Below are 21,361 nucleotides of genomic sequence, written 5' to 3'. Positions count from 1 at the left end.
TACAGATACAGTTTTATCTATAACTAATTAAAATGTCAAAATCCTCCATATAGGTTAGTAGAAAATAAAAAATAAGAAGAAAATGGAAAATAATAAGAATAGATATGGGTCAATAAATACAATAACATGCCTTTAAATGCATCAAAAATCATAATAGTTTAATAAAAGTTGACATTTACAGATATACGTCACTACTGGTTTCTATTGTCTTCATTTTTATCTTATTTATCATTTCTTTACCAATCCATTTATTATTTATTATCAATTTTACTTAGTGTTGATTTAGGTTAGTTAGATACTTTAATAATCCTCCACAGGAAATTATGGTAGTTACAGCAGCAGCATTCACATGTCATTCATTGCCTCAATAATAAAAAAAAATAAGAAAGATAACAGCTCTATCTAGAGAATTGCAGACCTGAGTATAAAATTAAGCTATAACTCCCAATAACCTAATAACCTACAAGTAGAAATACAAACTTGTAGGTTATTAGGTTATTGGGAGTTATAGTTTAGCTTAATTTTATACTCAGGTCTGCAATTTAAGGGATTTAAGGGGGATTTAAGGGATTAATTATAATTTATTTGGTTTATGCTTTAGTTCATTGATTCTTATTGGTTTCTGCAGAAGTGAGTGAACAGCATTTTATCAATAGCCTACAACAATCTGACGTGTATTATAAGATATATATATATATATATATATATATATATATATATATAAGATTGTCTTAACGTGGTTCAGCAGCATTAATAATCACACTGATCGATAATAACACGGTGAACGTCACTCATCTCGGTGGTGAGTTGTTCAGCCAATCACAGACCTCCGTTACAAGCAGCTGACAGCGGGGTCTCATGTTGCAGAGAGTGACCAACAGGCTCAGGGCGGGACTGGAGCAGATCCACACAGTTGTTGCAAAACTTCCGATCCACAGTTCACACAAAAACACACAAAACAAGACACACACACACACAGCTGCAGGAGAGAAAAGAGGAAGAGGTTTCTGCTGAGGCTGAAGAAGAAGAGTGGACGACTCCGTGGTCATGGCAGGTAAAGAGGAGACTAAACTTTGTTCATTATAGCTACACAGATGCGTGTTTTAGGGGAAAAGTGCGTGTGCAGATGCAGTTGTTTGCTCAGAGAGATGAAATCCAGATGTTGTGTTGTTCAGCCCTGAGGCGGACTGACTTCCGCTGCACCGACGTGTTTTAACATTTGTAACGAGTTTTACTTTATTGTGTCTTTAGACGAGTTCAACATTTAATAGTAGGCTATAGGCTATACGTGTATCCATGGAAACGTCCATCTCTTCACTTTACACAGCAGCTGCAACTTTAAACGTTAGGCTATAATTTATTCATGATTTAAAGTAAAACAACAACTAAACTAAACTTCACCGAGCTGCAGTTTCACCAAATCAGTGTGTCTGTTATGAGTGAGTGAAGTCAAAAAGTTGTTTTTACATCATTTTAAATACAACAATGTATGAATAACTATAAAATATATAGCCTAATATAAAAGACGCACAAAAACAAAATACCAAATGAATTATAAATAATTTAATAGCTACCAGATGTTTGTCACTGGTTTTACAGCTTTACAACAAAACTCTTATTTTGAAATCACTTCCTTTTTCTTGAAGATGGGATCATGAAAAATCCAGTTTCCTGTTAGTTAACAGAAAATTATCAGATTCATCTTGTGATTTCATTAGAAGCTTTTACTCACAGTCACTGACTGTTTTGACCCACTTTATTCTTAGAGAATAAAAAAAAACTACTAGAATACAAATGGATCAAATACAACCAAGAAGTCCACCATGATTAACAGTAACTGTGGTTTCCGTTGAGAAAAATGCATTGGTCATGAAAATTGTCAGTTGGTGTTACATCACAGAGACTCCAGATGTGCAGACTTGCGTTTTCTTGCATGTAATATATCAGTATTTATCATTAGGGCTGCGTTTAAAAAGAAAAGATTTTCCAATTCATATCAAGCTTCATTTAAAAGATCTGATGATATTGATTCATAAAATCCTTCAATCGATCTTTTAATTCATGTAGTTTGCACTGTTTACTTCTGTAGTGGGTCATATTAAATAAATGTGCATTTTGGGTCAATTCTTTATGTAAACATTGATATTTTTGATAATGCACCAGGTTAGAGAATTACATCTTTTTTAGTTCTGTGAAAATCTCTTAAATAAACCAAGAAAAATTGGTATTTAAAACTGAAATATCTTGAAATTGATCAATATTCAATCAGAAATCCAATCAAATCGGGACCTTGTGAATCGGAATCGAATTGATTCAGTAAATCAGTAGTGATAAGCAGCCGTACTGATCATGGTCTTAGGTGTTGTAGAGTTGAAAAGTGAAATTTCAAGATGTTTCTCATGTGGCCAAAGTGTAAAAGTCAGACAAATAAATCACATTTAAGACATTTTACTGATCCAAACATGGAGGTTTCTGCAGAACGACTTTCTTAAACTCACGGGTGGAGGTGTATGGTGTGGTGTGTGTTTCAGATGAAGCGGTGGTGGTGGAGGAGGGCGTGGGCCCGGCTCAGACCCCGCTGGTCGCCGTCACCTTCCAGAGGAACGTCCACAGGAAGCAGAAGTACCTGGAGGCCGAGCCCAAAGCTCTGGGGGTAAAGTGTGTGTGTGTGTGTGAGAGAGAGAGACAATCGAGTTGATATTCCTTTGTTGATAAAACAACGACGACCTGTAAACGTAGTTAGCTGTCAACTTGACTCTCTGCGAGACTTTGTATTACAGCTCTGTTTACAAACATGTCGGCTTTCTTGAAGCATTGCCATAATCCCTATAGTCATAGCAGTAGGTTCGTTACCTTTAATTGTCGGTGCAAGCTATTTTTAGAACGGCGGAGCAGAGCCGTGAGCTGCTCAGAGCTACGCTACGGAGGCTCATGGGATTTCTTGGTTTCCCTCATCAAACTCATCAAATACACAATCCAACAACTCCAAAACGCTCTGGTGGACAAGTTGTGACCTGCACATTCACCACGCTATGAGATAAAAACAGAACGTTACCAGACAGAGTTGTTTTAGAGGGAAATTCATGCAAAACCACTGATGCACGTTCCCGTCGGGGGCAGTTTTTCAGCAAACAGTCTCTGTATTTCCCTCTAAAACAACTCTGTCTGGTAACGTTGTGTTATTGTCTCATAGCGTGGTGAATGTGCAGCTCACAACTTGTCCACCAGAGCGTTTTGGAGTTGTTGGATTGTGTATTTGATGAGTTTGATGAGGGAAACCAAGAAATCCCATTAGCCTCCGTAGCGTAGCTCTGAGCAGCTCACGGCTCTGCTCCGCCGTTCTAAAAAACAGCTTGCACCGACAATTAAAGGTAACAAACCTACTGCTATGACTATAGGGATTATGGCAATGGGCCAATTTGCCAAAATGTTAAACTATCCCTTTAAGATTCATTCTTTTAATTTAGACCTAAAATATTAGGAAACTACAGCCCCAGCTTGAATTTGCCTGTAATTGTCCTTTAATTTAAACATTTTCTGTGTGTGTGTGTTGCAGATCACTCAGATTTGTCTGAGTGTGTTTCAGATCATCTCCATGAGTTTGTTTCTGATCAAAGGTCTGAGTTACATCGAGCCCGACGTCTTCGTGCTCATCTCATCTGTAACGGTAACAACCATCATCAATCAATCAATCAATCAATCAATCAATCAATCAATCAATCAATCAATCAATCAATCAATCAATCAATCAATCAATCAATCAATTAATCAATCAATCAATCAATCAATCAATCAATCAAAGTTTCTAAACACACAAAACTCTGTTCTGTCATCACAGGTCGTCATCGCTGGGAGTTTGGCCATAGCAGCACAGAACCTGCATCCGCCCACGGTGAGTTCAAGGACAAAGTGTTACAGCGTTTTTTGGGTTTTTTGTTTTTTGAGAAAATACCAAAACTTAGGACGAGGCCACTTCTGCTTTTTTGGAGAAACTGGCCGACCACTCTCGGTCTCTTCCACTTCCTCTCTCTCTCTCTCTCTCTCTCTCTGTCTCTCTCTGTGTGTGAGATGAGTCACTGCTTTAAGGCTGAATGGAGCCTGTTGTTCAATTAAATGTCGCCGCGGGTTCACGAAGAAGAACAGAAGACGTTAAAAACACACGCATGGTGTCGAACCAGTCACCAGCAAGTTGAATTCACTTTAAAAACATTTGAAACAACTGGAAAAGATTAAGTAACGTCCACTAAATTTCACTTTTGTTTAACTATAACCTTTAATTTCTGCCATTTCACCACTAAATATGTTATTTTTTCACAATTTTCTAGGATTAAAGTGGAAAAGCAAAGACAAAAAGCACTACTGCATGATGTCGTGTCTTTGTCATTTACATTTCAGGATTTAAATATCGATTCTTTGGTTCTCTTATTTTGTAAAACGGTCAACGTCCCTGTGTTTATTTCCTGTGTCTTCAGCTGAGAGCCTGTATGGGGATGCAGATCGTGGCGTGTGGCGCGTCGCTCTTCAACATGATCTGCAATCTGGTGAAAATGGAAGACACGCCCTCGTTCTGCTGGAGTTACTACGACCTGAACAACACGCACACATACGCCGAACTCTGCCATAAAATTGAGGTGATTTATTAAAGCTCCATACAGTATAAAGGTAGAAGTTTGTATTAAAACTCCTTCAAAATAAAGGTAGATGTTTGTGTTAAAGCTCCTTCAAAATAAAGGTAGATGTTTGTGTTAAAGCTCCATACAGTATAAAGGTAGAAGTTTGTATTAAAACTCCTTCAAAATAAAGGTAGACGTTTGTATTAAAGCTCCTTCAAAATAAAGGTAGATGTTTGTGTTAAAGCTCCATACAGTATAAAGGTAGATGTTTGTATTAAAGCTCCTTCAAAATAAAGGTAGATGTTTGTGTTAAAGCTCCATACAGTATAAAGGTAGATGTTTATATTAAAGCTCCATACAGTATAAAGGTAGATGTTTATATTAAAGCTCCATACAGTATAAAGGTAGATGTCCATGTGTAGTGTGATTATAAAGCAGCTCTAGGTTCTATATCAATACTGTGAAAGTATCAAAGCCTCAGTCCACAGAGAAATGCACACAGCCTGTATTCAGAAACTGAACCTTTAAAAACCAGCCGTCAGGACTTCCTGTCACTTTGTGATGTCACAACAACAGCAGTCAACAAGCTCCGCCCACCACCACCTGGACCCACCATCCATCCAACAACGACTTTGCAGGATTTGGTTTCTCTGAGTGTTTTATTGTTAAATCTGCTCTATTTTTTTTTTATTGGATCACTCAGAAAACAGTCAGCCAATCAGAGGAGAGACTTATAGCCTCCTCTTTTCTGATTGGCCGACACTGACCTGTCGTTACTAGAGCTGTAAAAAACAAACACAAATATATCTTTTTATGTCAGCACACAGGAAGAACATGCAAGACTTTTCAGTTAAGTAGTTAAGTATAATCTTTATGTTCAGATGCCTTTTTAACGCACTCATTCGTTCATCTTTGCACGTTTCATTCACTGTGTTTCTACAGAATAGCCAGTCCCACTTCCATGCGGAGGCAGCGATCATCCAGGCCGTGCTGTTGGCCATCTCAGCCACCCTGGCCTCCTACTGCTGCAAGGTCATCAACTGCTGCGCACCAGATCCCAAAATGGTGAGTAGGCCACTACACCAATGGTCGTTATAGCAACCGAAAGGACCTCTGGGTAACAGGTTTCCCTACTACTAACACCTAAAGACACTTTCCTGTAGGCCTACTTGTGTTTCTCCGATGGGAGAAGTGAACGTGAGCCCAGATTATGGTTGATTCGTTCGCCATGTAGCCATTGAAGTAATTTATTGGACTCATTTTTGGGGACCAGGTGTGAAGGCTGATGCACACCTAACAAAATCTTGAAAAACAGGTGCGTTGGAGCATAGGTAAGGCGTGAACAAAAGCAAAAAGGGTCTCCCGCACACTTGCAAAAGACAGTGTGCGGGAGACCCTTTTTGCTTTTGGACTCATTTTTCACATGCCACATGTCTTCTGAACCTTTTGAGACTAAAATGGCAAATTTTAGACGGACAAATCAGGAGAAAATTAACTTTGTCCAAGACCTGTCTCTGTCTCAACAACAACAACAACACACTCTTGCGAGATTTGGCACAGATCTCCTAGGTAACAGCAACCAACGTCTGTTTGCAAACATTAGAGACAACTCGGAGCTCGGGTCTTTACGACCTCCATCTTGAAAAAGTGAAAATCGAACGCCACCTCATGTCGGAGCAACTACTCGGCGAAGTGGGAGAAAAAAAATCTACCCCGACTTCTCTGAGAATCAGTTTTCTAATGTCCAACAACAATCTGAACCTGCGCAGCCAGAACCACACCGCCAACGATCAAAAACATCGACTAAAATTAAATGCCAAAATACATTAAAAACTTTATGAAATACCGTATACAATATTTACTTACCCTTACAGATGAGCCTACTGATGTTGTGGAACACAATAAATTCATGTTGTTATTTCTCTTCGATTTTAAATGATGTGTTTCATTTTTCTTGTGATCAAATTTTCATTTTATTTTAAAGAAAAGTATAGAAAGGCATATGTTACAAAAATAGATCACAAGATATATATTCAAATATATAATTTCAAAATGAAATTCACTGTGTCTGTTCTCTGTCAGCCGGTGATCACTGTTCAAGCCCCCCCAGCTCCCGTGCAGTGAGGACGGACACAGCAAACCTGAGGCTGCACCAATCAATACTTTTTTTTATATCAACAATGAATGAAATAACTGTGTGTAATGTGAACTATGTTTCTATAATTATTTGTTTTTGTACGTTTGCTATCACTATAAAACCAACGTTCATCCACTGTTTACAAGTGACACATGAATATATAAAGTTTTAGCTACTGTTTGTTCTATATGTTAACTAAGTTTATGTGTAATGTTAATAATAATTTCTTCATTTAAAGGCTCAGACTCACTGAAACACTGTGGAACATATTTACAAAGGGTCAATAACAAAAAACTGTGTAATAATAATAATAAATTAAATTTAATGTGCACTTATAAGGTTAATAGAATAACAAATATTGCAGTATTTTTTCTGATTATTACCATATGATGATCACTACCTAAATGATGGTTTACTGTATTCTCCTTTATCTCTAACAGCTATGGATAATAATAAAAAATATAAAGGAATTCTGCAGTTGTTGCTTTTCTTTGCTGGACTGTCATATTTATATAAATTATACCATAGATTATAGATAAACTGAACACACACGTACAAAACAGTGTTCTTTTATTTGTCACTTAATTCATTTTTCCACAAATATTAAATACGTTAAACACATAATTAAACAGACATGTTTTCTTTTCTTTTTAAAAAATGCTTCATGAGCAGATTCACAAAAATCAAACAGTCGGATCCTGTGAGATGATGAACGATGGATGTTCTCGCTGCTGAAGTCAACGTCTCTTGGCGTTCACACTGAAGATGAATATTTTATTATTACACATGATCTACATGATTCTCCGACAGCACCACAGTTCATGATCAAAGTTCATTATTGACGACCACGTTGTCATAGCTGCAGCTCGTCTGCCCAGTGGTTCTGTGGAGGGTAAGAGAACACGTTAGAAACAAGATCTGGGATCCACAATAGATAGATAGATAGATAGATAGATAGATAGATAGATAGATAGATAGATAGATAGATAGATAGATAGATAGATAGATAGATAGATAGATAGATAGATAGATAGATAGATAGATAGATAGATAGATAGATAGATAGATAGATAGGTCCTTTTTTTGCTCTAATGGAGATGAGGCTCAGTGTACTGGAAGTGCTCCTCTGCTTCCCTGCAGTTGAACTACTGAAATGGACTTTGCCATGATATTCTAATTTATTGAGATGCACCTGTAAGTTAAATATAAATTAACATTAATAATAATTTAAAAAGACAATAAATATGTTAAAGCAGAAGTAAGCGATCCGGTGGTTTTGGCTAACTTCCTGTCAGCCGATGGAGTTAGCAGTCCCCGCCCTCGTCCCTACGTCACCACATTCACGCGCATCCCTTGGCTGCACACACAGAGAGGACTGCCCCTTTATGTCGTTCTCTCTCCTCATTGGATAAAGGTTGTAGGATACGAGGAAAGTTTTCTCCTCGGCTTACAGCAGAGCAGAGTGACTGACAGACCCGTGTTTCAGACCAAACACTCTATGTAAGTGATTGCTGTCGGAACTAAGATATAACTATTTAAGACTTATATTAACACAAATATTCCGCTTACTTCTGCTTTAAATATGTAGTTAAAAGGAGACTGCATTTCATTTGATTTCATTTATACTTCACTACTCAGGATGCTCTCGGAGCAAAAGGTGATGTGATGTGATTGTGTCAGTTTGTTGCTGTATATTTTTTCCTTTTTTCTTTATTCACTAAAAGAACACCTGAACTGAAGGAAAAGTCTCGCTTCATAATTTTTAGTTTACAAGTTGAATCTGCAACACTCAGTCTGTCACATTTGAGATTATGGAGCGGATCCCACTGCTCCAGCCAAAAACTACCTCATACTGCATCTCTAGCAGAGATCCTGTTCAGACTGAATCGTCCCGTGCGACTCACCTGTGATGCGGACGGCGTGAACTCCTCCAGGTCTCCGAAGCAGCCGTGTTTATGTCGGATGAGACTTCCCCACAGCACGGAGCGGCGACAGGACGGACACTCTCCCTCCACCGGCAGCAGCTGAGACGGCTCCGTCCTCAGGAAGTGTTTGGCGAGACAGATCACGTGACTGCTCATCCCACAGGACGGATGGAAACAGCTCAGCTTCTCTGACGTCTGAGGAAAACAAGACACAAAGATGAAGCGGCAAACTGGCCGACCAAGTCCATGGACGCACAGATTATATAATTTTATATAGTTAATTTTATGTATATGTGTATTTATATATAAACATTTATAATGCTGACTAGGCATAAGTGGTTGCATATGTGTATGTGTATGGACATATGTAGGTATATGTCCTACGGGTTGGCAAGAGGCGCAATTCAGAAATATATCTATATCTATGTTAGAATTTGTCTTAAAAACATCAGATGTGTTGAAATGTACATTTTGTATTCATGTTGGTTTTATGTCATTTGAAATGAAATTTGAACCATTTTTAACAAAAGTCAGACAAATGTCAAATGGTATAACCACAAAAGAATGATAAATAAATATTTTCATCCACCTACAGTGGATTTAAGTGTACTTGTAAAAAAAAAAAGATACTTTATTCTGAAAACATTAAATTAAAATTGATTTTTTGCTGTATTTCTATATTCAAATTTGAACTAATTTGGTAATACTGAGCAGGACTTCTCCTAAAAACACCACTTTTATTCTAAATAATGTGACAAATGGTGTAAAATTTGTTAAGAAACATAGAGTTGCATTGTAAAAGTGAATTACACGTATTTCACATCTGAGTCCAGACACAGTTTACACCACTTGACACCAGGTTGCATCATGTCATTGACCTATATCTATGTATACATCCTCTTATCTCCTTTACTTTTTCTATTATTGTTATTTTTCTCTTTCATTTTCATCATTATTATTGCTGTTTCTTGTTCTATGTTGCTCACCATTTGTAAAACTAACAAAATGTGCAATAAATATGTGTAAAGAAACAACAACTGGCATCATCTCCTCTGGGTTTTTACCTTGACTGAGCCTCGACAGATAAAACATCTGGATGCCTCCTCCTCTTCTTCCTCCTCCTCCTCCTCTTCCTCTCCAGTCTTCTGCAGCTGCACCTTCTTTGCTCTCACGCTGCCGAACGCGACGGGGACGTGCAGCGGCGGCTGCAGCCGGGGCTCGAAGTCCATCCTGTACTCCTGTTTGAGCCAGCGGGCGGTGAGCGGCAGCCGGCTCCACGGCGCCGCCCGCAGCATGTTGGACACGACGCGCCAGTGGAACTGAAGGCTGGACTCCTTCCTGAGGCGGCGGGAGACGTGGGAGAGCCGTCTGGAGGAGTGAGGGTGCTGCCACGCCCACTCAAACTGACAGAGAGATAAGAAACATGACAAGTTAGATGGATCAACGTGTAAAATCTAAGTCAGGCAGCTGGGATCTAAGAGCTGTGAGAAGTTTCAGAGTCCTCCGTGCCTTCTCTGAGTTAAGGGGGCTCCGCGCAGCAGTATTTGTCCATATAATGGTTGTGAATGGAGCTCACTTTTCTTCGTCCAAAAAGACACAGCAAAAAACATCCAAATACCTCCATACTGCTCGTCTGTAATGTCCCTCTTGTATTGAAGCCCCGACATGAGAAATTGTTCAGAAAAAAATTAAAGAAGTCTATGTTTTAAGCTTGTTTGTAGCGGAAGCTCACAGTGTCTCAGTTCACTGCATATCTCCAAAATCAGGCAGGTTTCCAGGATGCCAAGTCGCCTACTCATCCGATGAGAACCGGTGTCAAAAAGGAAAAAAGGAAGAAAGAAAAAAAACAATCGATCACGGACTTCATGATCGATTACCATGGCAACGAAGGAAGCTTCGAAGCTTCGATTTTTTTGGGGGAGGGTCAGTCCCTAGACATTACAGACGAGCACTATGGAGGTATTTGGATGTTTCTTGGTGTGTCTTTTTGAACGAAGAAAAGTGAGCACCATTCACAACCATTATATGGACATGCAGTGCTGCGCGGACCCCCCCCCCCGTAACTCAGAGAAGGCACGGAGGACTCTGAAACTTCTCCCAGCCCTTAGTCCACATGAGGGTGAGTAGAGGGTGAGTAGATAATGAAAATGCCAGCCAGTTATTTGTATCTTCTAATGTACCAACTTGTTCGGCATTGTTGCGCAAGCTGATGTTCAATTTCATGTGTCGTTTGGACCTATCTGATAACTGTATTATCAAGGCCTTAACCTGCCCCATGATGGGATATCGGCTCACATCCAGGCTTCGTAAGCACTGGCACAATAGTTTGCACCGTTTCTTTTAAACTAACAGTGACAAATTACTGTATTTAATATTAATTGTTTGGCTGTTTGTCTACTTGGTTTTGTCTTGTATGTTAAAGCAGAAGTAAGTGATATATTTGTGTTAATATAAGTCTTAAATAGTTATATCTTCCGACAGCAATCACTTACATAGAGTGTTTGGTCTGAAACACGGGTCTGTCAGTCCCTCTGCTCTGCTCTGAGCCGAAGAGAAAACATTTATCGTATCCTACAGTTTTTATCCAATGAGGAGAGAGAACGGCATGCAGGGCTGTGTGTGCAGCCAAGGGACGAAGTGAATGTGGCGACGTAGGGACGAGGACTGTTATGGTGCGTTCAAGGAAACTCGTATTTTTCCGACCGTGAAGTCGTACCAGTTCGATCTGGTACGAGTTCACGGGTCAGAAGTTACGAGTGGCCGTTATAGTGACTTTCACAGGTAAAACAGGTCGGAAAAACACGAGTGGGTTGTCTGGAACGCTACAAAGTCGTAAGTTGTGACTGGAAGCTGTAATTTACGATTTCAAAAGCCTGCCTGGAACGCAGCATTAGGGAAAATGACCGGACCACTTACTTCTGCTTTAAGTGTGTATGTGTATGAGAGTGGACCACTTTTTCGAGTCCATAATAAAATAAAGATTATTAATGAGTGAAATTTCAATTTTGGGTGAACTATCCCTTTAAATGTTAAAATGGCTTGCCATATATACAGTATGTACATTATATTTATTCCTCATATGATACTCACCCTCAGGGCAGCGATGTCAGAGGGGAAGCCGTGTATGATGAGGACCATCTCCCTACACAAAACAAAAAAAAACAAATCAAAACAAAGCAGCAGAGATTAAACCCACAGAGCTCCATCCATCCCATCATCACCATCACATCAGGGACTCATTCATGTCCACCAGGCCGAGGCTCCTACCACGGTCCCCGGCCGCTGGTCCTCTTCGCTCCGCCCCTGTGGCGGCCGGCGTTGTGCTGCCCGATCCTCCGCTCCGGGTTCACGGTGAAGCCGATGTAGATCCGACCTTTGAATCTGGGGTTGAGGCAGTAGAGCAGGGGTACTCAAATACATTTGTCGAAGGGCCAGAATTTTTCTTAACAGACACCTTGGGGGCCGCACATCCAAATAGGCCTAGATTGAAATTAAATTAACCTTTTTCGTCTAATAATTTAAATATTTTTATTTTACTTGTAAGCACATCATTTTTATTTATACACTTCATGGTGTTTTGTATGATATAAAATGAAAAATCTTGACATTATCATATCATCATTTACATATCATGCTGGAGCTTTACACTGCTGACTTGTATCCTCAGACATGCCCTGTGATTTTCAATTTAAATATGACCTGACCATCACAGGACATGTCTGACTCTGTTCTGAGGATACAAGTCATTGGTCCTGAAATGTGTGTTTCTCTTCTATAATACACATTCTACATCTCGGAGGAGACTTCTTTCCACACACGGGCTTCCCTCACCCACAGGCCGAGGGCACCGGGACACAACACCGGGGGAGAAGCAGGTCGTGCAGCTGTGCGCCGCAGACGTGCACGGAAAAACAATCGCGTCTCATCAAATGCGCGCAGCTACGGCTTTTGAGTTGTGCGCGTGCATGACGCGCGGCTACATTGAATGGGTTTGAGCGCGCGCAAAAGACGCTTCATCTGATCCATGCATGATGCACACACAGTTGAACCAAGACGGCGGTGAAAATCACCCACGGTCTCTGCAGACAGGCAGGGAAAACCCTGCAGTCCAGCCCGCTCCCCAAACACTTGCGCATGGTGATTTGGGTTCGTCGGCGTTTCTGTATCCCAGTGCAGCGCCTCACAGGCACACACAAACGGAGTGCACGTGTTTCCATGTCCCAGCGCTTTGACTTACAGGCGCACGGAGCCCGAGAAATACAGTATAGAGTAATATATAAACTAGTAGAACTCAGTCGCGGGTCTGATTGGAAGGTTCGGCGGGCCGGATGCGGCCCGCGGGCCGCCTATTGAGTACCGCTGCAGTAGAGCATGTAAACCCCGTAGAAGCTCTCCACCTCCACCACCATGCTTACAAAACACACACTGACTCACTAACTAACTAACTTATTGTTGTTTTGAGGAGGCGACCGCGCTATATTATCTGTTAAATCCATAAACAAACAGATAATAGATTAAAAAATAAATGTAATATAGCCATTGTCGTAACGGTTTTAGGTAAATTATCTGTCTAAAGACTGAAACGTTAGATAATTCACTTCCTGTGTTCATGTAAACAGAGTCGGTGTGAGTCGCCCGAGAAGCTGCCTGATTAAAAATGTCGCTTCGACGCTAATAATCAACAATAATCGGCTCAAATCACACGAAATAGCTAATCAATACTCGTAAATCTTAAAATAAGTGTATGAACTACAACATATATTTATTTATACGTAAATAACTACCGACTTTTTTAGTTTGTCGTTATGTTAGGACCCCTATTGTTATGATTCGCTGCTTTGAAAACGCTACGCCGCATCTGATTGGTTGCGGTTGTCAGTGGCGCTACGTGATTGGTCGATCCTTCTGTCAGTCACACGGTCGGTGACGCCCACCGGTTCACATTCGGCGTCTGAAATTAGCGAGAAAACAGCCGGAAAATTAGTAAATACAGAAATTTGGTAATAATAAATTAAGACTTAAGTTAATAACTGTTCTGTAATTGTGTTGTTACGTTTTATACGCATTTTGAACGTGTATACGAGAGCACTTCCGGTGTCAGCCTCTGTCTCTCTGTGTGAACTCACTACAAATCTATGAATTAGCTACAGTAGCTGTGTGTATGAGTGTGTGTGTTAGCGACATTAACATTATAACGTGATAGTGTTTTTATTTACTCAGCCATGGCCATAACAGCAGACCACATCAAGGAGAAGCTCATTAAAGAGCTCGGGGCAGTGCACGTGGTAGGTTTCTCTCTGTTATTTTGTACCACATGTTTCCTCCAGGTCCATGGATGTGATGTATGTAGGAGCTCAGTGTGTTTTCCTATTGCTCAGTACTATGATGTAACCTAAACATGTCACACTTTAGTAATGATTTATGACCCTGTAATGCTATTTCACTCTGACCTGACTGTTTGTTTTATTTAGTTTTATCATAATGTCTCCTATGACTAAGCTGCTGCCCTAAAATTTAACTGCATAGACAGATTTTAGAGCACCTATGTAATGATCATTTTTATTCTCATTTTATCCACTGACCATTTTCATCTGTTGTTTTTATTTATCCATGTTTTACTTATTTATTGTTTAAATTAACTGCACTGATCTCCAAACGGTGGATGTGTGAAACACAATTTCGTTATATGTGACGCATCTATCTATCTATCTATCTATCTATCTATCTATCTATCTATCTATCTATCTATCTATCTATCATTCTATCATTCTATTCTATCTATCTATCTATCTATCTATCTATCTTTCTATCTGTCTATCTATTCTTCTATCTATCTACTGTATCTATCATTCTACTCTATCTATCTGTCTGTCTACTGTATCTATCTATCTATCTATTCTTTTTTCTATCTATCTATTCTTTCTTCTGTCTATCTATTCTTCTATCTATCTATCTATCTATCTATCATTCTACTCTATCTACTGTATCTATCATTCTACTCTATCTGTCATTCTACTCTGTCTGTCTACTGTAGGCCTATCTATCTATCTATCTATCTATCTATCTATCTATCTATCTATCTATCTATCTATCTATCTATCTATCTATCTATCTATCTATCTATCTATCGTTATATCTATTGTAGTATCTATTCAAATAAATATCTAACAGGTTTCATGAATGAACTCTATTTCTCTTCTCCAGGATGTGGAGGACACGTCCCAGAACAGATGTGCTGCCAGCTTCAAAGTCCTGGTGGTGTCGCCCCAGTTTGAGGGCAAACAGCTGTTACAGAGACACAGGTATCATCACACTCATCATTACTGCAGTAAAGATCACCACTAGTGGACGTTTTCATGTTTGAAGGGTGGCTCAGATATATGGTGTCCGTTTAATTCAGAAATACATTCAGACTGTGATTGGGTTTTATTTGTGGTTTTATTCAGCGAGACCGAACAGAACTTACAGTATTATATACTATGACAACTGGTTTTATACAACATCACATAATGTCTGTGAATGATTCCTGTTTATTATTCTTTCATGCTGTGTTTGTATATTACAGTTTAGACCAATGGTTCTCAAAGTGGGGTTCAGGGACCCCCAAGGGTCCTTGAGAGGGTTTAAGGGGGTCCCCAACTTTTTCTTGAAATTTTACCTTTTTTTTCTAGATTTCTCTTTTTTTTTTTTTTTTTGAGAAATTATTTATTTTCATTTTATTTTATTTATTCATTTTTAGAGAAATTTTTACCACTATTTCTATACATTTTAGAAAATTTTTAACTTTTTTTATTTTTAGAAATCTTACCACTTTTTTTCCAGAAATGTCCCTACAATATTTCCAAAAATTCACGCCATTGGCCCTTATTTGAACGTACATTGACTAAAAAAGTAACGTTCTTCATTCTCAGAACAAATATTTGTGTATTTCTGGTGTTTGCTTTAAAAAATATTGTCCGATAGGGGTCCGTGGTCTAATTTGTGTCAATCTAGGGGTCCTTGATGTAAAAAAAAGTTTGAGAACCACTGCTTTAGACTGTAGCAGAATCAACTCTTCTCTTGAATCTGGACTCAAAACACAAAATTAGAGACAAATATAAAATAAAACACAGTCTCATGTTGTCACCGTTTCATTGTGAGTGTGTGTGTGTGTGTTGTCAGGATGGTGAACAACTGTCTGGCCGAGGAGCTGAAGGAGATCCATGCGTTTGAGCAGAAGACGCTGACACCGGAGCAGTGGGAGAAGCAGAAGTCCCAATGACACAAACACACTGTGTTATTATCACCCTCTACGTCACTTTATCCTCTATTGAACAGGCCTTATCATTCACTTATCGCTCTATGAAGGAGACTTTTTCCTTTTATGGATTTAAATCACAATGAATTCACTTCTGGCAATAAATCAAGTCGATGCTCTTTTGTCTATTTGTTGTTTTTTTCCCTATATAAGAGTCTTCAAATGTCATTTTTCTGACATGGATTGTGGATTTTATCATATAAATAGTAGATATTATTTGTCCACATCCATTAAGCGTGTGTGTGTGTGTGTTTGAGTGAAGTGAAGCCTCACCTAAAGCTCAGAGGTGTTAAGACCAGACAGACCTCCTGCCTGTGTTGATTTCAGGGCCACACACACACACACACACACACACACATTACAGCTGTGTCACTGGTCAATCAGTTGGATCCACAGCCGTCAGTCGCCGACCTGAGCTCAGACTCCAGGTGTGACCTCCTCAGTTTTACAGAGCAGCAGCAGCTCAGTGTGTTTCCAGCTTCTTGACTATTTATGCGACTGTGCCATTCATAAATACCTGTGACTATTTACATCCTTCTATACAACTGCAGAAGGATTGTTAAGTGTTTATACAGTTATAAACAGTTCGTAAATTACGCCCCACCCATAGACAGTGGTCATTTGTGTTTTCTCAATATGTACTCATATTGAGAAAACAATCATATTATGGTTTTTTGAGGAGATAAGTTGATGATAAAACACAATTTGGCTGCTAAATATATTGGTATAACCTTTATTTAACCAGGTTTGTCCCATTGAGATCCCAGATCTCTTTTGCAAGAGAGACCTGGTCAAGAATGGTAACCATTTAATAACCATTAATTACATGATAATGCCAAGAAATAGCCAACAAATAATGGCCAATTTCATAGTAATGTCGAGAAATATAGCCTAGATATAACGCTTGATTGCGTAGAAGTAGCTCAAAAGTAATTACAATTGACAATTTCAAGGATTTGGTGGAGAAAAATTCTGGCTTCTCCCAATAAAATTCAAAGCATGAAAAGCATGTGTAATCTTTACCTTTATGAAAAACATGACATTACTATGAAATTGACCCTTATTTCTTGGCTATTTCTTGATATTATCATGTAGTTAGTGGCCTGTAAATTAAATATATAGGTAACCACTAACCCTTTACCTATATATTTAGATTTAGACCTTTGATTCTGAACACGTCTTAATGTATGGATGTGTTTTCATGTGTGCGACACGTTCAGGTTTCAACGTGGAAAAAACACACATAAAAGCTGCCGCCGCTGATGAGAATGGCTGAATGCTGATGTTATTTTATCTGTCAGTGAACAGAGACAGAAATGTGAGTGTGTGAGGATTACTTCCACCACTTTCACTCCCAAGACCCCGCTAATGGAAGAGCCACCATGGGGTGTTTGTGTGTCTTTTGTCCCAGAGTGTGTGTGCGTTTGTGTGTGTTTTATTCATCTCTTCTATCGGGACGGAGAATGTGACATTAACCTTGTTATTTATACCACAGCAGATTCACCACAGGAGCTGAGAGTAGAAACCAACTGAGTCATGGACAATAACCCAGTCCAAGCTTCACTCCTCTGCTTCAGGACACCTTTTATCGTCTTGTGTATGAACGTTATTGTTCATACACAAAGGACAGCAAGTCGAGTACACAACATTAGAAGCTACAAAACATTTTTGTTAATTGTTTGTTCCATCTAATTGTATCTATCAAAAAAAGTCAGAAGTGGACGACAGATTTGAGGTACTAATTCTTTTATTTAGGCATCTTTATTTTTTATAGCGCATTTCATACCAAAGCAGCTCAATGTGCTTTACATAAAGACAAAACATTTTTTTTTAAAGAACAGCATAAAACCAAAAAACACAGTTAAAAGCAGGAGCAAAGAAGAATAAAAAAGTAAAAGAAAAGAAAATCGATAAAGTTAAAAGTTCTTAAAAAGAGCTCAGCTATAAGCACATGAAAAGAGAAATTTACATCAGTGGGAAACCGTCAGAGCCTCTGAAGATGAACTATGCTACATTTTTACATTAATTAAACAGCTTCAGAGTAACAGTAGCTAGCTACTGGTTAAATAAATGACTTGTACCTTGTCATAGCGTCTCTTGGCCGAAAACCAACCTTGCCAAGCCTCCGACCCGGTGTCCCAGCTCTCGTCTTAGCTACAACACGTCACAAATGAGCTCTGTAACCTGTAATCTCTTGTTTATGATAGATAAGACTACACAACTATACACATTGTGACATCGTATATGATAAACAACATTATGTACCGCTCCATGGATTGATTTCTTGCCGGTTTCATTAAAAACAAATGCACATGGCCAAGAGGAGGGTTAGCAAAACAGTGTAGTTCCCCTTTAAGGCCATAGATTATTTCAATTATTCCTTTCTAAATTTGATTTTAGCTTCATTCTTAGTTAATCCAGATCCTAAAACCATCAAAAGCTCTGAGACGGTCCGTCAGTACCAAAAACGAGCCGATATGTCGTTATAGTTTACGTTTTAAAACTATACGTTTTTGTTTTATGAGGCGACATAGTGGCCGCAGTAAATAGGGGTGGCATAGGAAAAAGAGCGCGAAAGATGGCGAAGGTCAGATTCAGGACTGTCACTGAGGAAAAGTGAGGTTTTTATTCTTCGTTATTTTATCACAGATATTTTAGAAATCATTTAACTAAACTGGTTGATTTGACATTTATAAACCACTTTTACTTCTGGTACTCTTCAGACTTTAAATGGCTTTACCTGTATGTTGACTGGTACTAAACACAAAACAGTGTGAGGTTAACGCTATGATAACAAAGCACTGGAGACGACTAAGGGGTCAAACTTGAGAAGAGCCATGCATGTTTTAAATCCACAGCAGCAGAAATGAATCCTCAGATGTAAATGAATCAATAACCGAGCCTTGTGTTTTATATGTTAAATTATAGGGCACTTGATTTCTCCACAGGGAGCTGGTTATTCCAGTCACACACGCGTACAAACACCGTCTTCTTCACACACACAGGCAGTGAAGTGAGAGTTGGCCGAACAAGCGTGAATACATCAATTAGTTTCCATTAGTCCAGGCAGCAGCTGATCTCGGTGAGAGCACCTCCTGCAGACTGGAGCTCAGCGCTCGCCGCCCCCACACCACATGACTCATGATGGTCACATACTGACAATGGGAACAAACACTGGACATTTTTATTACAAAAAATAAACATATTTTCAACATCTAGGGCAGGGATTCAAACCAGCAACCTGCCATTGACCATAAATAGTATTGTATGTCACAGATATCAGATAATTAAACTTGCACAATGTTGTACAAAGCAAGTCACCACATATGGTAACATACTGTAATAGTGATTTTTTTATGAGAATCAGCCAACTTCTATTAATCAAACCCACTGATATTCATTCATATTCTGAAAAATGTTTAGAAATATTGTTATAGATAAGTATATAAGACTCAGATATGATCATTATAAGGTTTTCTTTCTTTTAAAAAAAGGACTTTTAAGCTTGAACTTATCAGGTTTCAATTGTTTTATCACTTTATCACCATTAGTTCACTTGTTTTTTTTAACTCATGATGATAAACTGAAGAAGTTTTTTTAATTGAATTTTTTGCTTAAAAATGGATAGCAATCAAATTTCCATTAAAACTGAAGCAACAATTCATTTTTGATTTATTTATTAAAGGAAAATTGATTTTCCATACTGAATATAAAGACTATAAAACTATAGAATGATATTATCAATAGGAGCCAACACACAGAAAACATTAACATTAACTATAATAATCTTCCCAGATGTTGTCAGATGTTTACACACAGTATTGAAGACTGTATTTAATAATCCTCCACACAATGAGCTGGTGAACGTCTTTCACTCATGGATGCACTGGTAAGAACCAACAAGATGTATGGAAGGTCAAAAGGGCCAAAATAACACGTTGACAGACCATGATTTAAACACAATGATTGTCTTAATAATAGTATTTATTGAATTAAATGATCATTAATTAATTAATGCCCATTATATGATAAAAACAAATGACTCATCATTCTTCCACACACACACACACACATAAACACTCATCCATACACAAACAATAAATTAGTTTATATCCCGTATATAAAAAGTGTCTCTTTGCTCTTCCCTCAGAGTTTGTTGACTCGTCGTCAGTGACTCTTGCTGCTGATGTCCAACATGGCGTGCAGCTCTCCGGGCTCGTATCCCAGCAGGCCTTGCAGGTTGCAGACGAAGCGGTAGACGTAGCGTTTGCCGGCCGTCTTGCGGATGATGTTTTTGTCGTAGTAGTAGCGCAGACCGCGACTCAGCTTCTCGTAGTTCATCTTGGGTTTGTTCTTCCTCCGACCCCACAGCAGCGCCACCTAGAGGGAGACACAGGCACGAAATACACTCTCAGTTTTTAGTTTTAAACCACGATGAAAAAAATTAGACAACTATGGTACCCTTTGTTTTTGTTTTGAAGAGGAACTATGCAGGATTTGTAGCTTCACTATGCTACATTTTTACCTTAATTAAACAGCTTTGGAGTAAATTATAACATTATCTAGTGCTCTATTGATTGATTTCTCGCCAGCTTCGTTGTAAACAAATGCACATGGCCAGGAGGAGGGTTAGCAAAACAGCGGAAAAGAGACCGGACTTACATAGTTCCTCTTTAAAGCAAAAACTTAAATTTAAAGGCTTATATTTTGAAATATTTTACGCTACTGTCTTTCTTTGTTTCTTATTTAGAACAGGAAAAAAAATGTTGGCAAACACCAAAAACGGGATCCTATCTTTTAATTTGATGTTCTGTTTTTAGTGTTGACAACAAATGACAACAAATATGGGAATATGGTTTTCAGGTTGTTGGGGGGTTTTTTTTGTTATTTTGAAGACTAACTCTTGTTCAAAACTTAAAAAACAAGCTACCTGAACGTACCTGGATTTTTGTTTTGATCATCTGGCTATTAACTGATATATTTAATGTTGTGGAATAAAACATGGAAAGGTCTTGATCCCGGTGTTAAACATAAATCGTACTTCAGTCATCATCAGACCAAAAGTGGGTGGAGCTTCAACGTTAATTTAGTTCCAGGCTCTAGACACTACATTTCGCGGTTAATTGTGGGATAGATTCAGTGCATTATATAGTGAACATTAAACATTCGGACACCACTACAAAATGGCGTGGTCAGTCCACTATAGTCCACTATATAGTCCACTATATTGAATTCAAGTATAGTGAGTAGGGAGTAGGGAGTAGGGAATGAGTGAGTGATTTCAGACACAACCTAGGACTCGTTCCTCGTTCCTCCATTGTTACTGTCCTACCTCATCGGGGTCCGTGAGCTTAAACTCCCATCCATCTCCCGTCCAGCTGATACATGA

At 38.8% G+C, this 21,361-nt stretch overlaps 4 protein-coding genes across 5 annotated transcripts in view; 2 read left to right on the top strand and 2 right to left on the bottom strand.

The window, feature by feature from the left end:
* The first annotated feature begins 912 nt into the window (after window positions 1-912).
* On the top strand, window positions 913-7,215 carry LOC146968866 (uncharacterized). Its single transcript, XM_085758906.1, has 7 exons — window positions 913-1,054; window positions 2,532-2,653; window positions 3,557-3,667; window positions 3,839-3,892; window positions 4,473-4,631; window positions 5,556-5,678; window positions 6,696-7,215. The coding sequence occupies exons 1-7, from the start codon at window positions 1,048-1,050 to the stop codon at window positions 6,735-6,737; spliced, it is 618 nt and encodes a 205-aa protein (XP_085615032.1). The 5' UTR covers window positions 913-1,047; the 3' UTR covers window positions 6,738-7,215.
* Window positions 7,216-7,432: 217 nt separating this feature from the next.
* slx1b (structure-specific endonuclease subunit SLX1B) lies at window positions 7,433-13,264 on the bottom strand. Its single transcript, XM_085758944.1, has 6 exons — window positions 13,033-13,264; window positions 11,943-12,084; window positions 11,766-11,817; window positions 9,740-10,078; window positions 8,655-8,870; window positions 7,433-7,633 (listed from the first exon to the last, which is right to left on the bottom strand). Exons 1-6 carry the CDS (start codon window positions 13,082-13,084, stop codon window positions 7,604-7,606), a joined length of 831 nt encoding a protein of 276 aa, XP_085615070.1. The 5' UTR covers window positions 13,085-13,264; the 3' UTR covers window positions 7,433-7,603.
* Window positions 13,265-13,581: 317 nt separating this feature from the next.
* Window positions 13,582-16,091, top strand: LOC146968864 (bolA-like protein 2). Of its 2 annotated transcripts, XM_085806436.1 has the most exons (4): window positions 13,582-13,675; window positions 13,896-13,960; window positions 14,880-14,977; window positions 15,837-16,091. In XM_085806436.1, the coding sequence occupies exons 2-4, from the start codon at window positions 13,898-13,900 to the stop codon at window positions 15,934-15,936; spliced, it is 261 nt and encodes an 86-aa protein (XP_085662562.1). In that variant the 5' UTR covers window positions 13,582-13,675; window positions 13,896-13,897; the 3' UTR covers window positions 15,937-16,091. The 2 variants fall into 2 exon arrangements, with proteins under 2 accessions (XP_085662562.1, XP_085662560.1); XM_085806434.1 differs by lacking the exon at window positions 13,582-13,675 and having other exon boundaries at window positions 13,767-13,960.
* A 3,966-nt stretch (window positions 16,092-20,057) lies between these two features.
* Window positions 20,058-21,361, bottom strand: part of LOC146968863 (protein C-ets-2-like) — an 8,813-nt gene continuing 7,509 nt past the window's right edge. The window contains exons 7-8 of the mRNA XM_085759322.1: window positions 21,305-21,361; window positions 20,058-20,352 (exon numbers count right to left, since the gene is read on the bottom strand). The exon at window positions 21,305-21,361 is cut by the window's right edge and continues 62 nt beyond it. Of these exons, the coding sequence (XP_085615448.1) occupies window positions 20,140-20,352; window positions 21,305-21,361 (270 nt within the window). The 3' untranslated portion in view covers window positions 20,058-20,139. The remainder of the gene's footprint in view (window positions 20,353-21,304) is intronic.

The sequence above is a fragment of the Trachurus japonicus genome, chromosome 18 (assembly GCF_045865225.1).
Source record: "Trachurus japonicus isolate A0001 chromosome 18, Traja_1.0".
Taxonomy (NCBI): domain Eukaryota; kingdom Metazoa; phylum Chordata; class Actinopteri; order Carangiformes; family Carangidae; genus Trachurus; species Trachurus japonicus.
Note: the sequence above shows the minus strand (reverse complement) of the source record. Positions and strands in the feature narration are given on the sequence as shown.